General features: G+C 39.0%; 1 protein-coding gene and 1 long non-coding RNA gene across 2 annotated transcripts in view; one reads left to right on the forward strand and one right to left on the reverse strand.

Annotated features, from left to right (window-relative positions):
- LOC110988398 (uncharacterized) overlaps window positions 1-1,696 on the reverse strand; it is a 28,769-nt gene extending 27,073 nt beyond the window's left edge. Inside the window, exon 1 of the long non-coding RNA XR_015425585.1 lies at window positions 1,367-1,696. This is a non-coding gene — a long non-coding RNA (uncharacterized LOC110988398). The remainder of the gene's footprint in view (window positions 1-1,366) is intronic.
- A 1,591-nt stretch (window positions 1,697-3,287) lies between these two features.
- Window positions 3,288-20,738, forward strand: LOC110988395 (sulfotransferase 1B1-like). Its single transcript, XM_087137542.1, has 7 exons — window positions 3,288-3,890; window positions 5,139-5,374; window positions 7,661-7,787; window positions 9,989-10,080; window positions 11,240-11,405; window positions 12,508-15,140; window positions 18,213-20,738. Exons 1-6 carry the CDS (start codon window positions 3,722-3,724, stop codon window positions 12,621-12,623), a joined length of 906 nt encoding a protein of 301 aa, XP_086993668.1. The 5' UTR covers window positions 3,288-3,721; the 3' UTR covers window positions 12,624-15,140; window positions 18,213-20,738.
- Window positions 20,739-21,588: the final 850 nt, after the last annotated feature.

Genomic DNA, 21,588 nt, shown 5'->3' on the forward strand with positions numbered 1-21,588 from the left:
GTTACATAAACAACCCTTACAGCCTGTTATTTTTACATTACCACAGAGTTAACTCATATTACTATGCAAGGATAAAGCACAACCTGCAAGAACCTTGCAAAATTTATATCAATGTCAATTTCGAATCCACATGCTGGAAAAATATGTTTAAGGTTGCGGATGTAACAAGGAACACCGTCACAAAGTGTGTCTCAACTTTGTGGAATGACCCAATAGCAAAAGTAACAAGGTATGTTGATTATTTTAATTTCTTTCAAACCGAGCAGGCCCACGTAAATAAATATCGCTGTGATATTTCCTCCAGCTGATCTTTTCTCCAGGAAACAATATATAAAATGTTACCTGTCAGAGTAGGTTATCTAGATGAGGAATGAATTAAAATGTTTGTCTTAGATGTGGACTCCGAAATCTGTCATTTTCTTGGGGCAGGAGCGAACATGATGATCCCCGTCGCAGTATGTACAGTTGTTGGTGTAACGAAAGGAGCGCACTACTGGGTCGGATTTCGGCCATAAACGATGAAAGACGTCAGTCAAATTATCTTCTTGGGTCGTTTTCCGAGACAATTGCTCTCTTAAAACGAAGCTGGTTCCTGTCTAGCTGTAGCGACGACGTTGAACGCGCGATAGCGATCCCGTGCAATGTGTTGTACGAATGTCGGCATCAGAGGGCGCTGTTTATTTCTTCGTCAACGCGCGTTAATTCCGGCCGAGGACTGCTCACAAAATTATTTTTTTCGGCACAACGATGAATTGCGGCAATTTTCCGCTTGATTATCTTTGTAGCTAAAACATCAATTTACCAATTTATGAATAAAGTAAACATTTTCGCCATGGCCGTTAATGGCCGATTTTAAGTATGTATCATCAAAGACATTGGTGAGTATATTAAGCTAATTTGAAAACTGCGACATAATTTACCATTCCAAGTTGCAGCGAATTTTTGCACTTTCAACTAGATATTTCACATCAAAGGTCACATCATCTGAAAGAGTGTTAAATAGGCTACAAAATAACGTAAAGGTTTATTACTAGATATTAGATTATCTAATAGAAAACAGGGGTTTTAATGTTGCATGAAAGTTCCCACTGTAAAATGTCCAACCCAGAACAAGAAAGTCATCATTACGAAAAATAGTGAATTATACAAGAAATATCATGGATGAAAACGTTTCAAGAGCAAAAATAATTTTATTAGATACCACTGAACAGAAAAAAAGCATAAACTCAAGAATTTTTTTTTTACAAATGTCTGCATCCTAAACCACTGTGTAGAGGTGGTGCAACTGTTAGACGTATCATTGGCAACTGTTTCGAGTGCAAGAGGAGAAATGCTCCATTAAGACAGCAGTTCATGGCTGACTTACCGGCAGCTAGAGTAACACCAGATGATCCACCGTTTACATCCGTAGGTGTCGACTACTTTGGTCCTATCTTAGTTAAGCAGGGCCGAAGTCATGTTAAGCGGTACGGGTGTATTTTTACATGTTTGTCGATGCGTGCAGTTCACCTCGAAGTAGCCCATTCTCTCGATACCGACAGTTTCATCAATGCCTATCGCCGATTCAGATCTGTATGGCGGAGGAGGTGGGTAAGGTACAATCCACGTGGTTTGATCGCTCGAAGCTGCGACGAAAGTGGCTGGCGAAGCATGAGCGACGCATGCTGCTGATCAGCTCACTCGCATTGACCTAATAAACCCGTGGAGCTGAATGGCCAATGAATCTGGCGGGCTGCCCCCCGCAATGATTGGAAATCTCTGGATCTTCGTTCTGGCTCATTGCTCCACCCCATTTCGCCTAGACGCTACTATCACACGACAGGTGCCCTTCGAATTTCAACACACAACATGATTGGAACTAATTTGGTTTTATTGGAAATGTCTATAGCTCATTATTCAATACAAAAATGTTAGGCACTTAGAAGTCCTTCTTCAAAGATTTCATTTTCAGAGGTAAAATGACAAAACACTGTGGAATTCATTCAAACAAATGTAAAACCTGCTCTTCGGAACACAATACCAAGAAATTGAGTTTAATGTAGTGAAAGAGCATTACGTACTGCAAAAAAACCCAACATTACTCGCTACTTGCAGCATTTCAACAAAGCTTGTCCCAGTGTAAATACAAACAACTCTATTTCTCAGAAACATATGTCTTTATGCTAAAACAGGAAAGCTGAAAAAACATTTCATAAAATTGTAAATAGAACGATCAGTACTACAAATACTACTTCTATGCTCATAGTGGTGTAAATTTTAAATGTTGAGCGGTAGGCCCCTTGGCGTACCAACACGTTTCCTTCCAACATGGTGAGCAATACACTGTTTGTAAATCTGTCTTCACAACTGGAAATGATAGAATTATTAAACCATAAGCTTCTTTCCAAAATGGTGATCGGTACGCCAAACCTACAAGTTTCTTTCTAAGTTGGTGAGCGGTACGCCCATTGGCGTACGTACAAGTTTCCTTCTAAGTTGGAGAACGGTACGCCAATTGGCGTACCAACAAGTTTCCTTCTAAGTTGGTGAGTGGTGGCCAATTGGCGTCCCCACATGCTTCATTGGAAGACAGTGATCGGTACGCCGATTAGCATACGTCCAAACTTGTTTTCGTTACCGGGATTGGTAAAGTAATTGAACCGTAACCTTTCCAACATGGTGATTGGTATGGCAATTATCATACTACAAGGTTCTGCCAAACACAGTGAACGGTACGCCAGTTGACGTACCTATAGTGGCTTCCTTTTGAGATGAGACACACTGCGTACACTAGCGTGCCTGCAAGTCCCTTTGAAAATGGTATAAGGTACGATAGTATGGTACCTACAAATTTAAAATGTGATTACTTCAATTTTGATTTGATTTAACCATATGTCATTAGATCATTAGAGAGGTTGAAAACAAAGGCTAATACCTGTAGTGGTTCCAGAGAGTATTAACAAATTTAGTCGCGCCATTCTATAGAAGGCTTATCTGGATATTGAGATAGACATTTAGATATTTTTCAGGGACCAAAGATCACAATGGTCTCTGAATGTACAATGTCTGACGTCATTCAGATTGGCCAAAATGTAAGCCGGAACGGAAGAACAAACCGGAACGCGTTCAACGTCTTTGGGAAAACAGTTCAGCTATTGTTTAAAAACCCTGTTAATTCACTTGGTGACATCATCGTAATGTCCTTTCAGTGGATGTTTTAAAAACAAATTTAAATAATATGACTTGTGAAAATTGCCAACAAACACTACAGTAAAGTAATAGCATAGACTCAAAACAAGAAATAGTATTGTGACAATATTTGATTTTTCCAATGCAGAACACGTTTCAAGTTTGTGAAAAGGTTTCAAGACGATTTGATAATCTCTCTTGTTTGATAACAAACATTGGGTATTGTTATAATACAATCTACACTCGGCACAAACATGTTTTCTTTTCCCAGAGTACAATGAATTTTATCGCTAAGGTCGATAAAATGTCTTTCTTCATACTCTATTTTTACAGTCACTATACCCTACAAGTTATCATTGATAGGTCAATAAACCAGCCAACTAGAGCGAACATTATCACAAACACGCTATTTCTTGCTCCTGCACACATCCCATGTGCATAAAGTGGGTGTACAGTGCAATCTAGTGACAAGTGTCTGTTAAAAGTCCAGCCTGCTACATCACACAAAAATAGGCGCCTTTACGAGACAGTTTGGATTATAGTAGTGTGAAGAATGGCAGAGCGTACGTCCAGGAGCATATCGTGGACTAATAAAAAACTATGGTACGAATACAACGGTTCCGTGTTTAACTCGACCGTAATTCCTCCCGAATGTTGGGGGGAAATTGAAGCCTTCCAAGCCCGTCCAACTGATATATGTATAGCAAGTCCTGCCAGGAGTGGTACGTATATAATCATAATTACCATCGTTTTGAACATGGCCTGAGGGACAGCTCCTTGACCTACGTAATGTTTTCCTACCTCTATAAGCAGAAGGTCACGCAGCGAGCATCCGGGACCCTTACGCTGCCCGCCTCTGAGGATTTTGCTATGGGTAACCCAATCGTGTTATGTAATTTTCCAAAGAATCATTTCTAATAGAAACTACCCCAGGAATCACTCCAAGTCGGAAGTTTGTCTTTGTGGTCTTGAAGTAATAGTGTGGAGAAATTGCCCGGCGGACATCCGTAAAGAAATGATCTCATCGATGACCTTCACACCCGGCATTATTGTCCCTATAGGTCTTTGTGTTTGTGCACGTTTGTTTTCACACTTAGGCAAAAACGAGAATGTATAACGCATCGCAAAGACTTGCCCACCGTTAGCTGGTTGGTTCTAGATTCAGTTGGGCTGGCCTTTACATCTTGTGTAACTCAGCTGACCATACCTGTAAATTTATTTCAAGTAAAACAGTACAACATAGCTTGGTTTCCTGTTTTGATTTTACATTTTAGCAATGAATCACGACAAAATGTTTTTTAAGTATTTTCTCTTGCAAATTATACTAGTACACCGAAGTACCAAAAATTAACATGTATTTGTTAGATTTTCTGAAGCGCAAAATTAGTGTTTGGCACTATTTTTCTTTCTGGTCGGGTACCGGTAGTTTTTTCAGATTTCCTAAATTATTAAGGTGGGAAATAATTAAAGGTGACTAAACTAGGCTGTTCAGCATCTACATAGATACAAATTAACAGGAAGTTTTTGCATTTGGCCGAAAAAAATTTTAATTACGTAATTACAAAAAATTGGATCCCCATAGTAGCCATTCCGATCTGTGCAAGGTTATTAACAAAGGCTTTTCCGGAGATAAAATATTAAGAAGCCACAAAAAAGAAAGAAAACGGAATTAAAAATTACAAAAATTTTGCACGTTATTTTTACTATTCAAGGGTTCCGGAAACACGTTATTAGGGGTCAACTTTTTCAGGCTCAATAGTGAACCCTGCAGACTATAGCTAAACAGATGTGGCTTTGGGGGGGGGGTCAGCGTGACGCTGACTAGTGACCAATGCCAACATCTAATAAATTTAAAGCGACAGATCCACCGTTATTTCACGCCAAGAATGAGTGGAGTGGTGAAAGCTATTGGGCAGAGTGTGCAGATTATTAATTGTAAGATTATCTTCTATGTGGATTTGCACCCCAAGGTTCTCACTGGATGTCACGGATTATCAACCTTCTTTTGGGCTTTGATAACCCCAACTTTCTCAGGGATCGACCTTTTGAGATGCTACTGATATCTGCTATAACTGATCCCAATGCTCCTCGACGCATGGGTTACCACCTTGTGGCCGAGATGCCTACTGATCGTCCAAGAGTCATATCTACCCATGCTCCTGCCACACACCTGCCAAAGTCATTCTGGAATACCGAAGGGGTCAAGGTACTACGTCACAATGTGAAATTGGCCTATTATTTTACGCTAGCAAAGGCTCCCACGTATTTCATGAAGGCCGTAAGCACAACAAAAGGCATTCTTACCGTAGAGCAGTGGCATATCCATCCTTTAGCCTTGAAGGGTTTGATGTTAAAATATAGTTGATAAGTATACCGATTACTTTCTTCCCTACTCATCAAAGAAGTATTATTTGTAAAAAAAAAATAAAAAATAAAAATTAACCGGCGGGGGGCAACTTGCTGGATAGCCTACGCCCCTGCCGTAGAAAAAAACTTTACATAATGTGGTTAGAAAAAAATAGAAATCTCTATGCGTACAAAACGTAAGCACCGACAACCGTACCAAGCACAGCTAAGAAATGGTACTTATGGGTTGCACAGATTTTGGTATGAAGGGTTCCGATCGAGCTGTCCGCCGTTTGTCACTGACTCCTGTATCAGCTTCAATGGACACATAGTCTCCTGTTCACCATTTCATTGACTAACGTGAGTAATCTTGATTCAGTTCACCAAAGCCGATCAGCAATACAGACTATATCACATGTCTGGTCTCTGGAACAAGATAATTCTGACAATTGATGTATTTAAACAGGCCTGCAAAATCTTACACTGCAAGAGTTCGATTTCCTCAACTTTGCTGTACTAGTCTAGTTATACTTTGTAGATGGCCATGCTTATACGTATGTATTTTGTGATGAAAAATCCAAACGATGGACTCGAACATTTAAGTCCAGTCGCGTTAGCAATTGGTCACACGAATGTGCAACGTCACGTGGAGATCAACCACTGATCTCTAAACAACACACACGCAGCTTTGTTCTGGGAATTGAAGCGACTTCGCGGCCATCTTAGGCTATTCCGCACAATGGCATTTTCCAAGTCATCGGCTTTAGCGCCGTGCATGCACTTATAGTGAATGGACTGAAGTTGGAGGCCATTGTAATGTAATATTCTACGATGGCCGCGCGGTCACTTCAATTTACACATAGGCAGTAACTGCTGAGTTGACCATCCAGTGTATAGAGATCAGTGAGATCAACAGGCCAAATAAGAGACGTACAAAACCTGAATGGCTCCACTACACAACAATCCGAATCTCTAAAATCTGCATGATGTGGAGAAGCCTTATTACCATCATGGTCGCAAATCCTTGGGTGATGGGGGTATATACCCCCCCACACACTTTTTTAAAAACAATTTATGCGGATTGTTAAAAATTTACAGGATTTCCCAACCACTGAGTTGTTTTGCAATATCACTAAAAAGGGAAAATTATTTTTAAAAGGGCACATATATGCCATTCTGATGTAAACTTCTGCATGAATTTGACACATTACAAATGTACATCTTTATCCAGAACATCATACTTCCATGGCAGGGCAAGTCATATACCCCCCCCCCGCCAACACACACATACACACAAGTGTGTATTTACCTGCAATCGGGGACCCCTTATTGTTCCTCTTTTGTTTGTACTTTAACTTTTTTGAAGACCACCCATATGTTTTGTACACAGTTGTCCATCGGGGGCCCTCTGTCAATCGGGGACCTTATTGTCCTCTATTGTTCAGGGTCCCTTACTGAATGCAGAAACAAACTCATCCTTACACAGCTATACTTGTGGGTTATTTCCTTTGTTCTCGTGTACAAAACTCCCACACAACACGCAAAAAATTTCAAATCACACCAATTTAAACCAGAATCAGTTTCCTGGGTTGAAATTTCGACCCTATGTCCCTTATATAAAACACTTCAATTTGCGACGGATTTTAACCCATCAAAAATTTCCCCATTTTGAGTTATTTCCAAATATCAGTTTCGTGAAATTCTTGTGGCGTACCAATTTTCCACAAGGTAAAAACTGGCCTTGTGGGGTACGTCCCATTGTTCCGGTACCCACAAGGCCCCACTGGCATGTATAAGTGCACACACCCTTACATATGTATACTTGTGGGAACCTTCCCCCATCCCCTCAACACAGAATTACGCCACTGCTCCTCACTCAAATTGCATCTTAAAATATTGTACAAAGATCAAAGATATCGAAATTTGTTGACAAGCAATACCTCAAAATGGCTTTTCCACTACGTGAATGGTAAGGCCTAGTTTTAGAATAACAAGAGCGCCCGAAACAGAAAACAAACACACGTTTTATCCACAACAGTATACGTATGATTTTTCCGTGAAAATGGGACATGGGCGATTCCTTTAGTGTAATTGTGCGTTTGAAATTTACCAGGTAGTTGTTTCTTAATTATTTTTATCTGTATAGATTCTCTTCATGCTGAGAAACCCCTTCGACACGTCTATGTCTCTGTTCAAGCTAATTCAAAGTATACTCACTGAACCAATGTCGTTTTCTTCATTTCTGGAGAATGCTGTGGATGAGCGAATGTACGGTAAGTTTTGTTGTGATTTAGCGCAAACTCCTACGCTCTACTTACTTTGCGTACCGTTTTTCAGCCTTTCGCACGACTATGTATGCACTTTATACAACATCCGCTCCCGCTGTGTGCTTAATTTTACTTCTCCCAGCCATGATTGGACAACCATTACAAAAAGTCGAACATGTATCGGCCTGTGTGGCAACCCCGATCCAAGGGTTAAGGCGGGTTAATTATATCATTGAGGAAGCAAACAGGAGTTTGAACTGCCCGTGCTATAACATCTGGCCAATTACCGCTTTCTGGCATGCCCGGTACATCCGTAGCCGGAGTGCAGCGAATGTTTGCTACGCACCACCTGTTTCACAACCAATTTCGCCGCAATATTTCGCTGGTAATCTGTGTCCTTAAAACGTTGTGTACGGTAGTATAGGAAGCTGAATATTCATGCCATCGTTGGTGCTTGGTATGAGCTGAAAACAGCAAATTTAACGCTTGCGCAGTTGCTTTTATTAGGCTGTGTAGCCAAAGTGTTCATGTGCAGTTATTGCCCCTGTCGAACACTTTCTTCTGGACTTATTTTGTAATAAACAGCCAAGTTGTTTATAAGATTTTTAAATAGTTTTTATGACGGAATTTACATAGAAAGGTATTTTATGAGATCTCATGATCACTCCTTGTGATGAAACAGCGCATTTTGTTTTTCGTGAACTTAACTGTCGTGTGCTGTTCAACACGTTGGTGGCCAGTATTAGCCAAATTCGAAGAAAGACTTTGAAAACTGATGTTTTGGAGTGACAAAATAAAATTGCAAACATTGCATGGATAATGAAAAGTGTATCAACATCTGAAAAAATATTAATGACTGCAAAAGTAAATCTGATGTTAGATATTTTTCTTTCTATTTCGTGGTCGCTGCGATAAGTTGTAGTTAACTGCAAAGAAAACATCACAAATATTGCTATTTGTTTCCACGAGATAAATTTCATTTTGATGACATTACTTTTTAAAAAAACATCATTTTGCACCTATTTACAGAAATGAGTCGCTTTTACGTGATGCAGTTTTTCCAGATTGACCAACTCAAACTAACGTTAATAATGACCCTATGCTAATCATATACCCCTTGACACAGTGACAAGATGTGGTATTAAGTTTCTTAAACCGTTGAAGCCTTTTCAGTTCGTCATTCGACGACACAAAATGAAATCTTCAATAATGATTTCAGGTACACCCGTGGCGTAATTTTTGTGCCGGAAATTAGGGAATGGGGGATGGGGGGGTGACTTGCCCAGCTTTGGAAATTTGAAAATGGCAGGGGCGGGGGGCTGACAACATATGACACTATTTAGGGGGCGATGTTTATGATACAGATACGTTCAAGCATATTTCTCTATCAGTATGCATGGAGCATTGTTATGACTATTATTATTCTCCCTTTTTGAGTGCCATTGAGGACATTTTTGTTTGGAAGTCTGAAAAAAGAATTGTTCAAACTTCCCTACGACCACATGCTGCTTTAATTTTTTTTCTCACCACGAGAAAGTCAGGGGATGATTCAATAGCCACCCCCCCAAAAAAAGTGCAGGGGATATACACCCCCACCCACACCCCAGGATTTACGCCCATGAGGAAAAGTACATTTTTTGTGGTAATAACTAAGCTGTGTACTACCTTCAAAAACTAACATCGATTTCCGCTTGTATAGAACGTCAGTTTGCGTTGTGGTGTCAAATCCGAGGTTGGGGCAGAAGGTTATCTATCCCTAGCCTCCACTTTTTGACGGGGGGGAGGCTATCGCATCATCTCTCGACTTTCTCGTGATGAGAACAAAAACCAAAGTGCATTGTGAAGAAGTTATCAGCCTTTTAACGACTAAAATGCATTCAATATCACTCAAAAAAGGAAAAACATGTTTAAAAAGCCATAAATATGCCATTTTATACATATTACAGATGCACATTAATGTCATGAACATTGACCACTATATAGAGTCACTGTTGTGTAAAACCCCAGCTTTTCAAATTTTCATGTCAAATTACAACCCCCTTTCCCAAACCCCCACCCCCGACAAAAATTACGCCAATGACAATTTGCAATTTACTTACTAAAAATAATATAAAAAAGTTTGAATTTAGAAAACAAGTTTACAACGGAAGAGAAAGCATAGGATATCAGTTCGATTATTATTAGTTTGTGGTTTCAACAAATTTCAGGTAACTGTGTATGGCAGAATTATGTCAGAAGTTATTGGGAAAGACGACATCAAAAAAACCTTCTCTTTGTCTACTACGAAGATCTGAAAGAAGTAAGCACCCTTTATCTCTTATGAATTATAGATTACTTTTGCTTTTAGGAGTCAGGTTGGCGTAGTGGTTCTTTCCTCGCCTTCCACCTCTGCGGTCCGGGTTCGAATCCTTGGCGTCGTTACCAGAAATAACAATAATTTTAGTTCACTTTCAATTAGAATTTGCTGCAGCAGATAACAGCAATGCGATTTCACGTTTGCACGTGCGCACTGCGGGTACATGCAGCAAATAATCCACAAAGCTTTCTGGACCTATAGCTGTATGACGCATTTCCCTTTTTGAAAAAAAAAATCGTGAAAGGCATTTGTTCTTCCCGACGTCCAAGGGCGGATCCGGGGGTCTGACAAGGGTCGTTCCCCCTCAGGAGCCTCTGCCCCGCTTAATAAGAGAAAAGTAATTAGTGGGTCTATTTAATTTCCCATGCTTCCAAAAGCGAGTGAAAAGCTGCGAAGTATAGCCTAAATCCTCATAAGGCAATAAAAAGGTTCAACAAAAAATCCATGTTCTTTGCCCCCCGAAAAAAACACCCCACCTCTCCGAAAAATTTGCCCTTGAACCGCCCATTGAGATTGGCCTGTAACAGCAGTGGGTCGAACAAAGAGCCCATGATGCAGCGCTCTGTGCATAAGGACGACAAGGAAGAATGTACACTGCCGTCGCGAGAGCTCCGCGTCGCTGGCTGTTGTTGGAGAGCCTGCAATGAAATCCACAGACAGCTAGGGCTAGGTTCAAACCTACAGTCTCCTGGTTTGTAGTGCAAACAAACTAACCAACAAACAAATAAATAAGCCAACAACCCAACAAACAAACAAACACCCCAACACCCCAACAAACAACCCAACAAACACCCCAACAAACAAACAAACAAACAAACAAACAAACAAACAAACACCCCAACACCCCAACAAACAAACAAACAAACAAACAAACAAACAAACAAACAAACAAACACAGATTTAATACACAACCCTGGTGCGAATAGCTGTCTCCCTGTTAAGACACGATTTGGGTGAATGTCGAACTATTAAATATGGCCTGTGGTCAATATTTAACTCGCAGTTAATTTAATTACAACTCTTGTGCGTTCTTTGACAAGTCATAGTTTCAAGAACCTTGTTGAAGTTTCAAGAACCTTGTTTTTGTTGTTTTTTTGCCAAGAATTTTCGACAAACCGTCACTTCCATAGCTAACTTCTTGGAAATCCCATTGTCCGCGGACCAACTCGACATGATTCAAGAGCGATCGTCCTTGGAGGTCATGAGAGCCATGGAGGCAGAGGCGCAACCAAACAAGGGCACTGGTGTGGGAACTCTCATTAACAAAGGTATGATTATTTCCTGCAAGAATTCAGTTTGTGTAACGATTTGTCTCCGTTTCAGAGTAAACAGATTATCCCTAGCAAGTATACTGTGGTTTTAGTGTGGATATAGAACCACTTTTTGGGGAGGGGGGGCGACGTTTGAGGGAACAAAAACAAACAGGGATTTCTTTGTGAGCTTTTTCGAGAGTGACGCTATATTTGGCTAAACACAATGTAGCAACCATCATTCTATGCTCCTGGAACGCTCAGGGTGTATTGGACTCGTCTTCTAACAAACCTAACAAGCTAATATTTTAAAAAGTTGATAAACATTTTTGGATGCCATGTCAACAGTCAAAATCAACTTACTTGAAATCTGCAGCATTTCCACACTCCGTAAATAACTGTTATGTTCTCTCAATGTAAAGTTGAGTATAGTCGTAACTGTGTAACTTTTTGGATATAGTTGGTTTTAGATAGAGTATTGTGTGATGACTATAGTTTTATTTGAAATTAATGTTTTTAATGGAATCATAAATAGTCTTTAATATTAATTAATGTATTTATGTCATTTTATGGAAACTAATTATTACTCCTTTCTTATTTTACTTGTCGTGCGCTTTTCAACATGTATTATGGAAATGCGCACTTTAAATGAATTATATTATCATTATTATTATTAAAGACGAAACATGGACGAAGCACCGGTTTTGACAAATGGCTTAGACTTTGCGCTGCACTCTCTTACTGATCGTAGCCTGGAATACTTTGACTACTGAAAGCGCGCACGAATACAATTAAAAAAAGTACAAATTGCAATCATTGCGTAAACTCCATTTTGGCAAATCGAGAGACAGGATCTATGGGTTCAAAGTGTACATGTATATGTGTTAATTCATTTGGAAAGCTCCAAATGACAAAGTTAGTTTTTGTCTGGAGCCTGCAAACTAAAACGCCCATTAAATGAATGTGCAGTTGGCTTATCGGTTTGATCAGGCTCATTTAACTCTAAGAACTCGCTTAATTAATAATATTCATTTAACACTAAAATCAAACTTATCTTTCCATGCCTTACTTATACTCAATTTTACAGAACGTTTACTTTTCTCCACCCCTTCTTTTCCAGGTTTGAGCAACGAAGCAATAAAGGAGTATTCTGAGGAGGACATTGCTCTGGTCAAGTCAAAGATGAGGGAGAAACTGGCTGACACTGATATCAGATATGTGAAGGAAATCCTGTAAAACAATCCATGAACAATTCATAATTATAGACACTGCTTCCACGAGTGTTCACATCCGTCAATCTACAGGTTAAAGAGTGCTTAAACGAAAGTTTAATTTCGTCAAAATAATGGTTACTCGCCCTAAATATTGATTCCAATCTCGAAATAACACCACTAGATATCACTTTCAGAATACCGTAATTCACGAAAAGAACCATTCTTGGTTGTTTTATGTATCGTTATGTCCGTCTCACTCCTGGTATGGCGTTGAATGGGAAAAGCAGTTTCGTTTTTTGTCATTCATTTTACTGTTTTAATCATTCGATTTCGTCAATGATATAAATTTGTATACAAAGCGTTGGCACTTAATCTAATCAACAAGAGAATGTAAAAAAAACAGTGAGTCATGTAATTTATTGTGTTTGATTTGTTCGGCCTATTCTTTCTAGTTAATGTTGAATCGCAACAAAAATGACGTCCAAATAACCTCTAATTCAAACCACCTTAACGGTACATTCTATGACAAATTTGAATGGTTAAATCGGTAAAATGAATGATAAAAAACTAACTTGCTTTCCAATTCAACGAAACAAACGATACATTGGAAAGATGAGAATGGTTCTTTTAGTGAATTACAGTGCTCTGAAAGTGAAATCTAGTGGTGTTACATATGTATTTCGAAATTGGAATCAACGTTTTTGGCGAGTAACCCCTCTCAGATTAAATTGAACTTTCGTTTAAGCACTTGTAAATGAAAAAAAGTGCTAAATTAACCGGGAAAACCTATATTAGAAATGATTTCCATGTGTTCATATCAAAGCAACTGGCAAAGCCAAGTTTAGCTTTCCCTGCAATTCGTTTGAAGAATGCAACAATTTAAATTCGTTTTTGGTCATATCTTTTATTCCCGACTTGAGCCGTTTTTAGAAATGTACACCGTCATAACAAAAAAAACATGCATATGCAAAGTCAGGGGACTCAAAATGATACGAAGAGTTCATTCCAAAATGCATACAATATAATTTTTTATGATTATGCGTTTCTTACTATTTTAAAGTAATCATTATATTGAAATCAATCCATTCTGTCCGCATCAACATTGAACGTAATTCAATTCAACGGTGCTTATGATGTTGCCAAGACTTGTCCACTTTCATCTTTTAAATATACCTTCAATGTAATTGCACCTGTGTATTCTAGCTATTTGAGGCTCCAAATCGTCAGAGGTTTCGCGGAAGATGAAATTGGCCTATTTTTTTAAAATTCTTTTTCTTGCCTGGCGAGGTTTTTTTGTCAAATGGTTACAATCTTTGAGATCATTAAAATCAATCGAGGGAAATTTTCGGCCAAGTTGTATTTTCAGTTAACTTTTCACAAAAAGACAAATAAACTTTAATTGCTATTGAAAGCGCGGACAGGTGTTCAGTTGGGCAAAAATAAAACGCACACAGGTATTCAGTTTTCTCCAACCATAGAGCTGTATTAAGTTCTGTTTTATATATACATGTACATGTTGCTCTATGTCATGAACAGACAAAATTAGCGCGCCATGGGCAAAACGGTGCGCGTGGCATTTTCAGTTTACACGAAGAGACGGATTTAGCGTGTCATGGATAATAGGCACATTGCCCGGCGAAACAACGCGTAGTTGGATTTTGACTTTTCAAGGACAGGCAAATTTCCATGAAGATTAATTACTTCCCTATGAATTGCTCTACTATTCCTGAATTATTAACGGAATATTTTTGAGGTTTGAGATCTTAGCTTGCTACTAGTATCGAAAAGCGTGTGCTCCAAAATTCACCCCTCCATGGAAACTCTGACAATATGGTTCAACAACTGCAAGCAATGAAAAGTTTGTCTTACGTAAACCAAACGCCAATTACTTTATTTGTAATGATTAACAAACGTATTCTTTTTAGTCTATAACGTAAGTTATTCTAGCAAAAGAAACGCCCGAAAGAACAATTTATAGTAATTATTCAACCATGGGATGTGTCAGTTTAAGGAGACTTTTCAGTGTCTACCCAAGGTTCCGTGTCCCAGAAAGAGGCAAATTTTTAATGAAGTAAAAATTGGTTGATTGTGGTCCAAAACACAAATTGTGGTAGGCGCAGGGAAACGTGGAATTGGGGTTATCAAAACTGGGAAAGTTTTGTGCACAACCTTATACGGGAATGTCTCCCTGAGGCACGGGCGTCATTCATGTATTTTTTAAAAAGGACTCGTAGTGCCCGTGTTCAGCCTATTGACGCCACCGGCAGCCATCTTACCCTTGCCAAATAAAAGGTAACACAGCATCTTGCTGGCGGCCGTCAATAACTGAGAAGGCGCAATCGCAGCTCTCGCAAAAAAAAAAAGATTTCAATAGCTTTCGGTATCTTCGGCAAACAGACCTTCTGAACCTGTCGCAGAATCATTCCAACAGGTAATGACTGGCAAAGTTCACCCAAACCTAGGTCAGAGTCAAGCACTTCACTTTCTTATTGCTTTATTGCTTATCTGGAAACCAATGGCAACTGATTACGGTTTGCAGGTTTCAACGGTTGTGGCTACATTTTGTGCGTGTTATTCTTTTACATGATTTTCAAAAAAAGGAAAATTTATCGTTTTCTAGTCGATCAAATTTTCCTTTTTTGAAAATCATGTAAAAGAATAACACGCACCAAAATGTAGCCACAACCGTCTGAAAAGCAATAAAAGGTTGTATAATTAGAAATCCGAAAAATTTGCCCCCCCCAAAAAAAAACGATTTTGACCCCCACAAATTTGGTTCTTGGTCTGTTCTTGAGTCCTTGCTATAGTGAAGTTTCCAAGGTGTATATGTACCTCTTCACATGTTCATGTACTATAATTTCACCGTGTTGGTTTACGCATCCAAAATCATCTTGTCGTCTCGGTTTTTCTGCAGTGATCATCGTTCATTTTTATTCTACCAAAATCTCCAACCTGCCGCAATTCGCCTCCCTCCCTTCCATCTACTCACCTGCTGTTTGTCCGAGCCCGCAATTAAAGTTCAACCTTTACAAAAAACTTCACGAAATCAGCAAACAGAACCACTACGTGGCTCGTCATCAATAGCAGTCTATTGCTGCTCTTATCTAGCAATCAACAATTGAAAAGAATCAACTACCTTTAACCCCCAAAGATGCGGTCGTTTTTCAGAGTCACACATTCTAAGGGGCGCTTTCTGAACTCGGCTGTTCCACACCCGATTGTTTTTTAAAACTTGGTAGTGTTATAAAGCTGCTCATTTTAGTTACATCAGTGAAATTTTAATCAAATCAAAGATTTGATATTGTTGTTGTGGCTGCCCAAGGTTCATGGCCTTACACTTGCTGGCTCTATGCGCTCAGCTCTTCAATGGGAAAAGTACACATTTTGGGCTAACCTGCCTCCAAACAATTGGCATTTCGCGAGATTGGTGTCAAAATGATGGCAAGACATTGGTTCAAAAACTCCTGAAGCCTCGGCACGAGAAAAACGGCATTGCCACCATATTCGAAAAGACAGTGGTGGAGAATTCTGCCCCACGGCACAAACCACCTTAACGGTACATTCGATGACAAAATTGAATGGTTAAATCGGTGAAATCAATGAAAAAAAACGAATCTGCTTTCCAATTCAACGCCGTTCCATGATTGAGACGAAAGAAAAACAACCGATACATTGGAGAGATGAGAATGGTTCTTTTCGTGAATTACAGTGCTCTGAAAGTGAAGTCTAGTGGTGTTACATATGTATTTCGAAATTGGAATCAACAGTTTTGGCGAGTAATCCTTCTCTGATGAAATTGAACTTTCGTTTAAGCACTTGTAAATGAAAAAAGTGCTAAATTAACCGGGAAAACCTATATTAGAATTGATTTCCATGTGTTCATATCAAAGCAACTGGCAAAGCCAAGTTTAGCTTTCCCCGTGATTCGTTTGAAGAATGCAACAATTTAAATTCGTTTTGGTCATATCTTTTATTCCCAACTTGAGCCGTTTTTAAGAATGTACACCGTCATAACAAAAAAAACATGCATATGCAAAGTCAGGGGACTCGAAATGATACGAAGAGTTCATTCCAAAATGCATACAATATAATTTTTTATGATTATGCGTTTCTTACTATTCTAAAGTAATCATTATATTGAAATCAATCCATTCTGTCCGCATCAACATTGAACGTAATTCAATTCAACGGTGCTTATAATGTTGCCAAGACTTGTCCACTTTCATCTTTTAAATATACCTTCAATGTAATTGCACCTGTGTATTCTAGCTATTTGAGGCTCCAAATCGTCAGAGGTTTCGCGGAGGAATGAATTTGGCCTATTTTTTTAAAATTCTTTTTCTTGCCTTGCGAGGTTTTTTTGTCAAATGGTTACAATCTTTGAGATCATTAAAATCAATCGAGGGAAATTTTCGGCCAAGTTGTATTTTCAGTTAACTTTTCACAAAAAGACAAATAAACTTTAATTGCTATTGAAAGCGCGGACAGGTGTTCAGTTGGGCAAAAATAAAACGCACACAGGTATTCAGTTTTCTCCAACCATAGAGCTGTATTAAGTTCTGTTTTATATATACATGTACATGTTGCTTCATGTCATGAACAGACAAAATTAGCGCACCATGGGCAAAACGGTGCGCGTGGCATTTTCAGTTTACACGAAGAGACGGATTTAGCGTGTCATGGATAATAGGCACATTGCCCGGCGAAACAACGCGTAGTTGGATTTTGACTTTTCAAGGACAGGCAAATTTCCATGAAGATTAATTACTTCCCTATGAATTGCTCTACTATTCCTGAATTATTAACGGAATATTTTTGAGGTTTGAGATCTTAGCTTGCTACTAGTATCGAAAAGCGTGTGCTCCAAAATTCACCCCTCCATGGAAACTCTGACAATATGGTTCAACAACTGCAAGCAATGAAAAGTTTGTCTTACGTAAACCAAACGCCAATTACTTTATTTGTAATGATTAACAAACGTATTCTTTTTAGTCTATAACGTAAGTTATTCTAGCAAAAGAAACGCCCGAAAGAACAATTTATAGTAATTATTCAACCATGGGATGTGTCAGTTTAAGGAGACTTTTCAGTGTCTACCCAAGGTTCCGTGTCCCAGAAAGAGGCAAATTTTTAATGAAGTAAAAATTGGTTGATTGTGGTCCAAAACACAAATTGTGGTAGGCGCAGGGAAAAGTGGAATTGGGGTTATCAAAATTGGGAAAGTTTTGTGCACAACCTTATACGGGAATGTCTCCCTGAGACACGGGCGTCATTCATGTATTTTTAAAAAAGGACTCGTAGTGCCCGTGTTCAGCCTATTGACGCCACCGGCAGCTATCTTACCCTTGCCAAATAAAAGGTAACACAGCATCTTGCTGGCGGCCGTCAATAACTGAGAAGGCGCAATCGCAGCTCTCGCAAAAAAAAAAAAAAAAAAAAGATTTCAATAGCTTTCGGTATCTTCGGCAAACAGACCTTCTGAACCTGTCGCAGAATCATTCCAACAGGTAATGACTGGCAAAGTTCACCCAAACCTAGGTCAGAGTCAAGCGCTTCACTTTCTTATTGCTTTATTGCTTAGAAGCCAATTGCAACTGATTACGGTTTGCAGGTTTAAAGTCGGTAAAAGGGCGAATCAGCAATGTGGGGAAAAACGTTTTGGAAAGGGGAAATGATGAAAGTCAATTTTCTAGTCGATCAAATTTTCCTTTTTTGAAAATCATGTAAAAGAATAACACGCACCAAAATGTAGCCGCAACCGTCTGAAAAGCAATAAAAGGTTGTATAATTAGAAATCCGAAAATTTTGCCCCCCCCCAAAAAAAAAACGATTTTGACCCCCACAAATTTGGTTCTTGGTCTGTTCTTGAGTCCTTGCTATAGTGAAGTTTCCAAGGTGTATATGTACCTCTTCACATGTTCATGTACTATAATTTCACCGTGTTGGTTTACGCATCCAAAATCATCTTGTCGTCTCGGTTTTTCTGCAGTGATCATCGTTCATTTTTATTCTACCAAAATCTCCAACCTGCCGCAATTCGCCTCCCTCCCTTCCATCTACTCACCTGCTGTTTGTCCGAGCCCGCAATTAAAGTTCAACCTTTACAAAAAACTTCACGAAATCAGCAAACAGAACCACTAGGTGGCTCGTCATCAATAGCAGTCTATTGCTGCTCTTATCTAGCAATCAACAATTGAAAAGAATCAACTACCTTTAACCCCCAAAGATGCGGTCGTTTTTCAGAGTCACACATTCTAAGGGGCGCTTTCTGAACTCGGCTGTTCCACACCCGATTGTTTTTTAAAACTTGGTAGTGTTATAAAGCTGCTCATTTTAGTTACATCAGTGAAATTTTAATCAAATCAAAGATTTGATATTGTTGTTGTGGCTGCCCAAGGTTCATGGCCTTACACTTGCTGGCTCTATGCGCTCAGCTCTTCAATGGGAAAAGTACACATTTTGGGCTAACCTGCCTCCAAACAATTGGCATTTCGCGAGATTGGTGTCAAAATGATGGCAAGACATTGGTTCAAAAACTCCTGAAGGCTCGGCACGAGAAAAACGGCATTGCCACCATATTCGAAAAGACAGTGGTGGAGAATTCTGCCCCACGGCACAAACCACCTTAACGGTACATTCGATGACAAAATTGAATGGTTAAATCGGTGAAATCAATGAAAAAAAAAACGAATCTGCTTTCCAATTCAACGCCGTTCCATGATTGAGACGAAAGAAAAACAACCGATACATTGGAGAGATGAGAATGGTTCTTTTCGTGAATTACAGTGCTCTGAAAGTGAAATCTAGTGGTGTTACATATGTATTTCGAAATTGGAATCAACGTTTTTGGCGAGTAACCCCTCTCAGATTAAATTGAACTTTCGTTTAAGCACTTGTAAATGAAAAAAAGTGCTAAATTAACCGGGAAAACCTATATTAGAAATGATTTCCATGTGTTCATATCAAAGCAACTGGCAAAGCCAAGTTTAGCTTTCCCTGCAATTCGTTTGAAGAATGCAACAATTTAAATTCGTTTTTGGTCATATCTTTTATTCCCGACTTGAGCCGTTTTTAGAAATGTACACCGTCATAACAAAAAAAACATGCATATGCAAAGTCAGGGGACTCAAAATGATACGAAGAGTTCATTCCAAAATGCATACAATATAATTTTTTATGATTATGCGTTTCTTACTATTTTAAAGTAATCATTATATTGAAATCAATCCATTCTGTCCGCATCAACATTGAACGTAATTCAATTCAACGGTGCTTATGATGTTGCCAAGACTTGTCCACTTTCATCTTTTAAATATACCTTCAATGTAATTTCACCTGTGTATTCTAGCTATTTGAGGCTCCAAATCGTCAGAGGTTTCGCGGAAGATGAAATTGGCCTATTTTTTTAAAATTCTTTTTCTTGCCTTGCGAGGTTTTTTTGTCAAATGGTTACAATCTTTGAGATCATTAAAATCAATCGAGGGAAATTTTCGGCCAAGTTGCATTTTCAGTTAACTTTTCACAAAAAGACAAATAAACTTTAATTGCTATTGAAAGCGCGGACAGGTGTTCAGTTGGGCAAAAATAAAACGCACACAGGTATTCAGTTTTCTCCAACCATAGAGCTGTATTAAGTTCTGTTTTATATATACATGTACATGTTGCTCTATGTCATGAACAGACAAAATTAGCGCGCCATGGGCAAAACGGTGCGCGTGGCATTTTCAGTTTACACGAAGAGACGGATTTAGCGTGTCATGGATAATAGGCACATTGCCCGGCGAAACAACGCGTAGTTGGATTTTGACTTTTCAAGGACAGGCAAATTTCCATGAAGATTAATTACTTCCCTATGAATTGCTCTACTATTCCTGAATTATTAACGGAATATTTTTGAGGTTTGAGATCTTAGCTTGCTACTAGTATCGAAAAGCGTGTGCTCCAAAATTCACCCCTCCATGGAAACTCTGACAATATGGTTCAACAACTGCAAGCAATGAAAAGTTTGTCTTACGTAAACCAAACGCCAATTACTTTATTTGTAATGATTAACAAACGTATTCTTTTTAGTCTATAACGTAAGTTATTCTAGCAAAAGAAACGCCCGAAAGAACAATTTATAGTAATTATTCAACCATGGGATGTGTCAGTTTAAGGAGACTTTTCAGTGTCTACCCAAGGTTCCGTGTCCCAGAAAGAGGCAAATTTTTAATGAAGTAAAAATTGGTTGATTGTGGTCCAAAACACAAATTGTGGTAGGCGCAGGGAAAAGTGGAATTGGGGTTATCAAAATTGGGAAAGTTTTGTGCACAACCTTATACGGGAATGTCTCCCTGAGGCACGGGCGTCATTCATGTATTTTTTAAAAAGGACTCGTAGTGCCCGTGTTCAGCCTATTGACGCCACCGGCAGCCATCTTACCCTTGCCAAATAAAAGGTAACACAGCATCTTGCTGGCGGCCGTCAATAACTGAGAAGGCGCAATCGCAGCTCTCGCAAAAAAAAAAAAAAAAAAAAAAAATTCAATAGCTTTCGGTATCTTCGGCAAACAGACCTTCTGAACCTGTCGCAGAATCATTCCAACAGGTAATGACTGGCAAAGTTCACCCAAACATAGGTCAGAGTCAAGCGCTTCACTTTCTTATTGCTTTATTGCTTAGAAGCCAATTGCAACTGATTACGGTTTGCAGGTTTAAAGTCGGTAAAAGGGCGAATCAGCAATGTGGGAAAAAACCTTTTGGAAAGGGGAAATGATGAAAGTCAATTTTCTAGTCGATCAAATTTTCCTTCTTTGAAAATCATGTAAAAGAATAACACGCACCAAAATGTAGCCGCAACCGTCTGAAAAGCAATAGAAGGTTGTATAATTAGAAATCCGAAAATTTTGCCCCCCCCCCCAAAAAAAACGATTTTGACCCCCACAAATTTGGTTCTTGGTCTGTTCTTGAGTCCTTGCTATAGTGAAGTTTCCAAGGTGTATATGTACC

This window comes from Acanthaster planci, linkage group LG06 (genome assembly GCF_054643075.1).
Source record: "Acanthaster planci isolate LZ-2023a linkage group LG06, COTS_SCS, whole genome shotgun sequence".
NCBI lineage: Eukaryota > Metazoa > Echinodermata > Asteroidea > Valvatida > Acanthasteridae > Acanthaster > Acanthaster planci.

What these genes read in the sequence shown, in the direction of transcription:
- LOC110988395 (XM_087137542.1), top strand. Translation starts at nt 3,722, where the DNA reads ATGGCAGAGCGTACGTCCAGGAGCATATCGTGGACTAATAAAAAACTA. An exon ending in AGCAAGTCCTGCCAGGAGTG is followed by an intron (nt 3,891 to 5,138) that starts GTACGTATATAA and finishes TTGCACCCCAAG; the next exon opens with GTTCTCACTGGATGTCACGG. An exon ending in GGGAACTCTCATTAACAAAG is followed by an intron (nt 11,406 to 12,507) that starts GTATGATTATTT and finishes CTTCTTTTCCAG; the next exon opens with GTTTGAGCAACGAAGCAATA.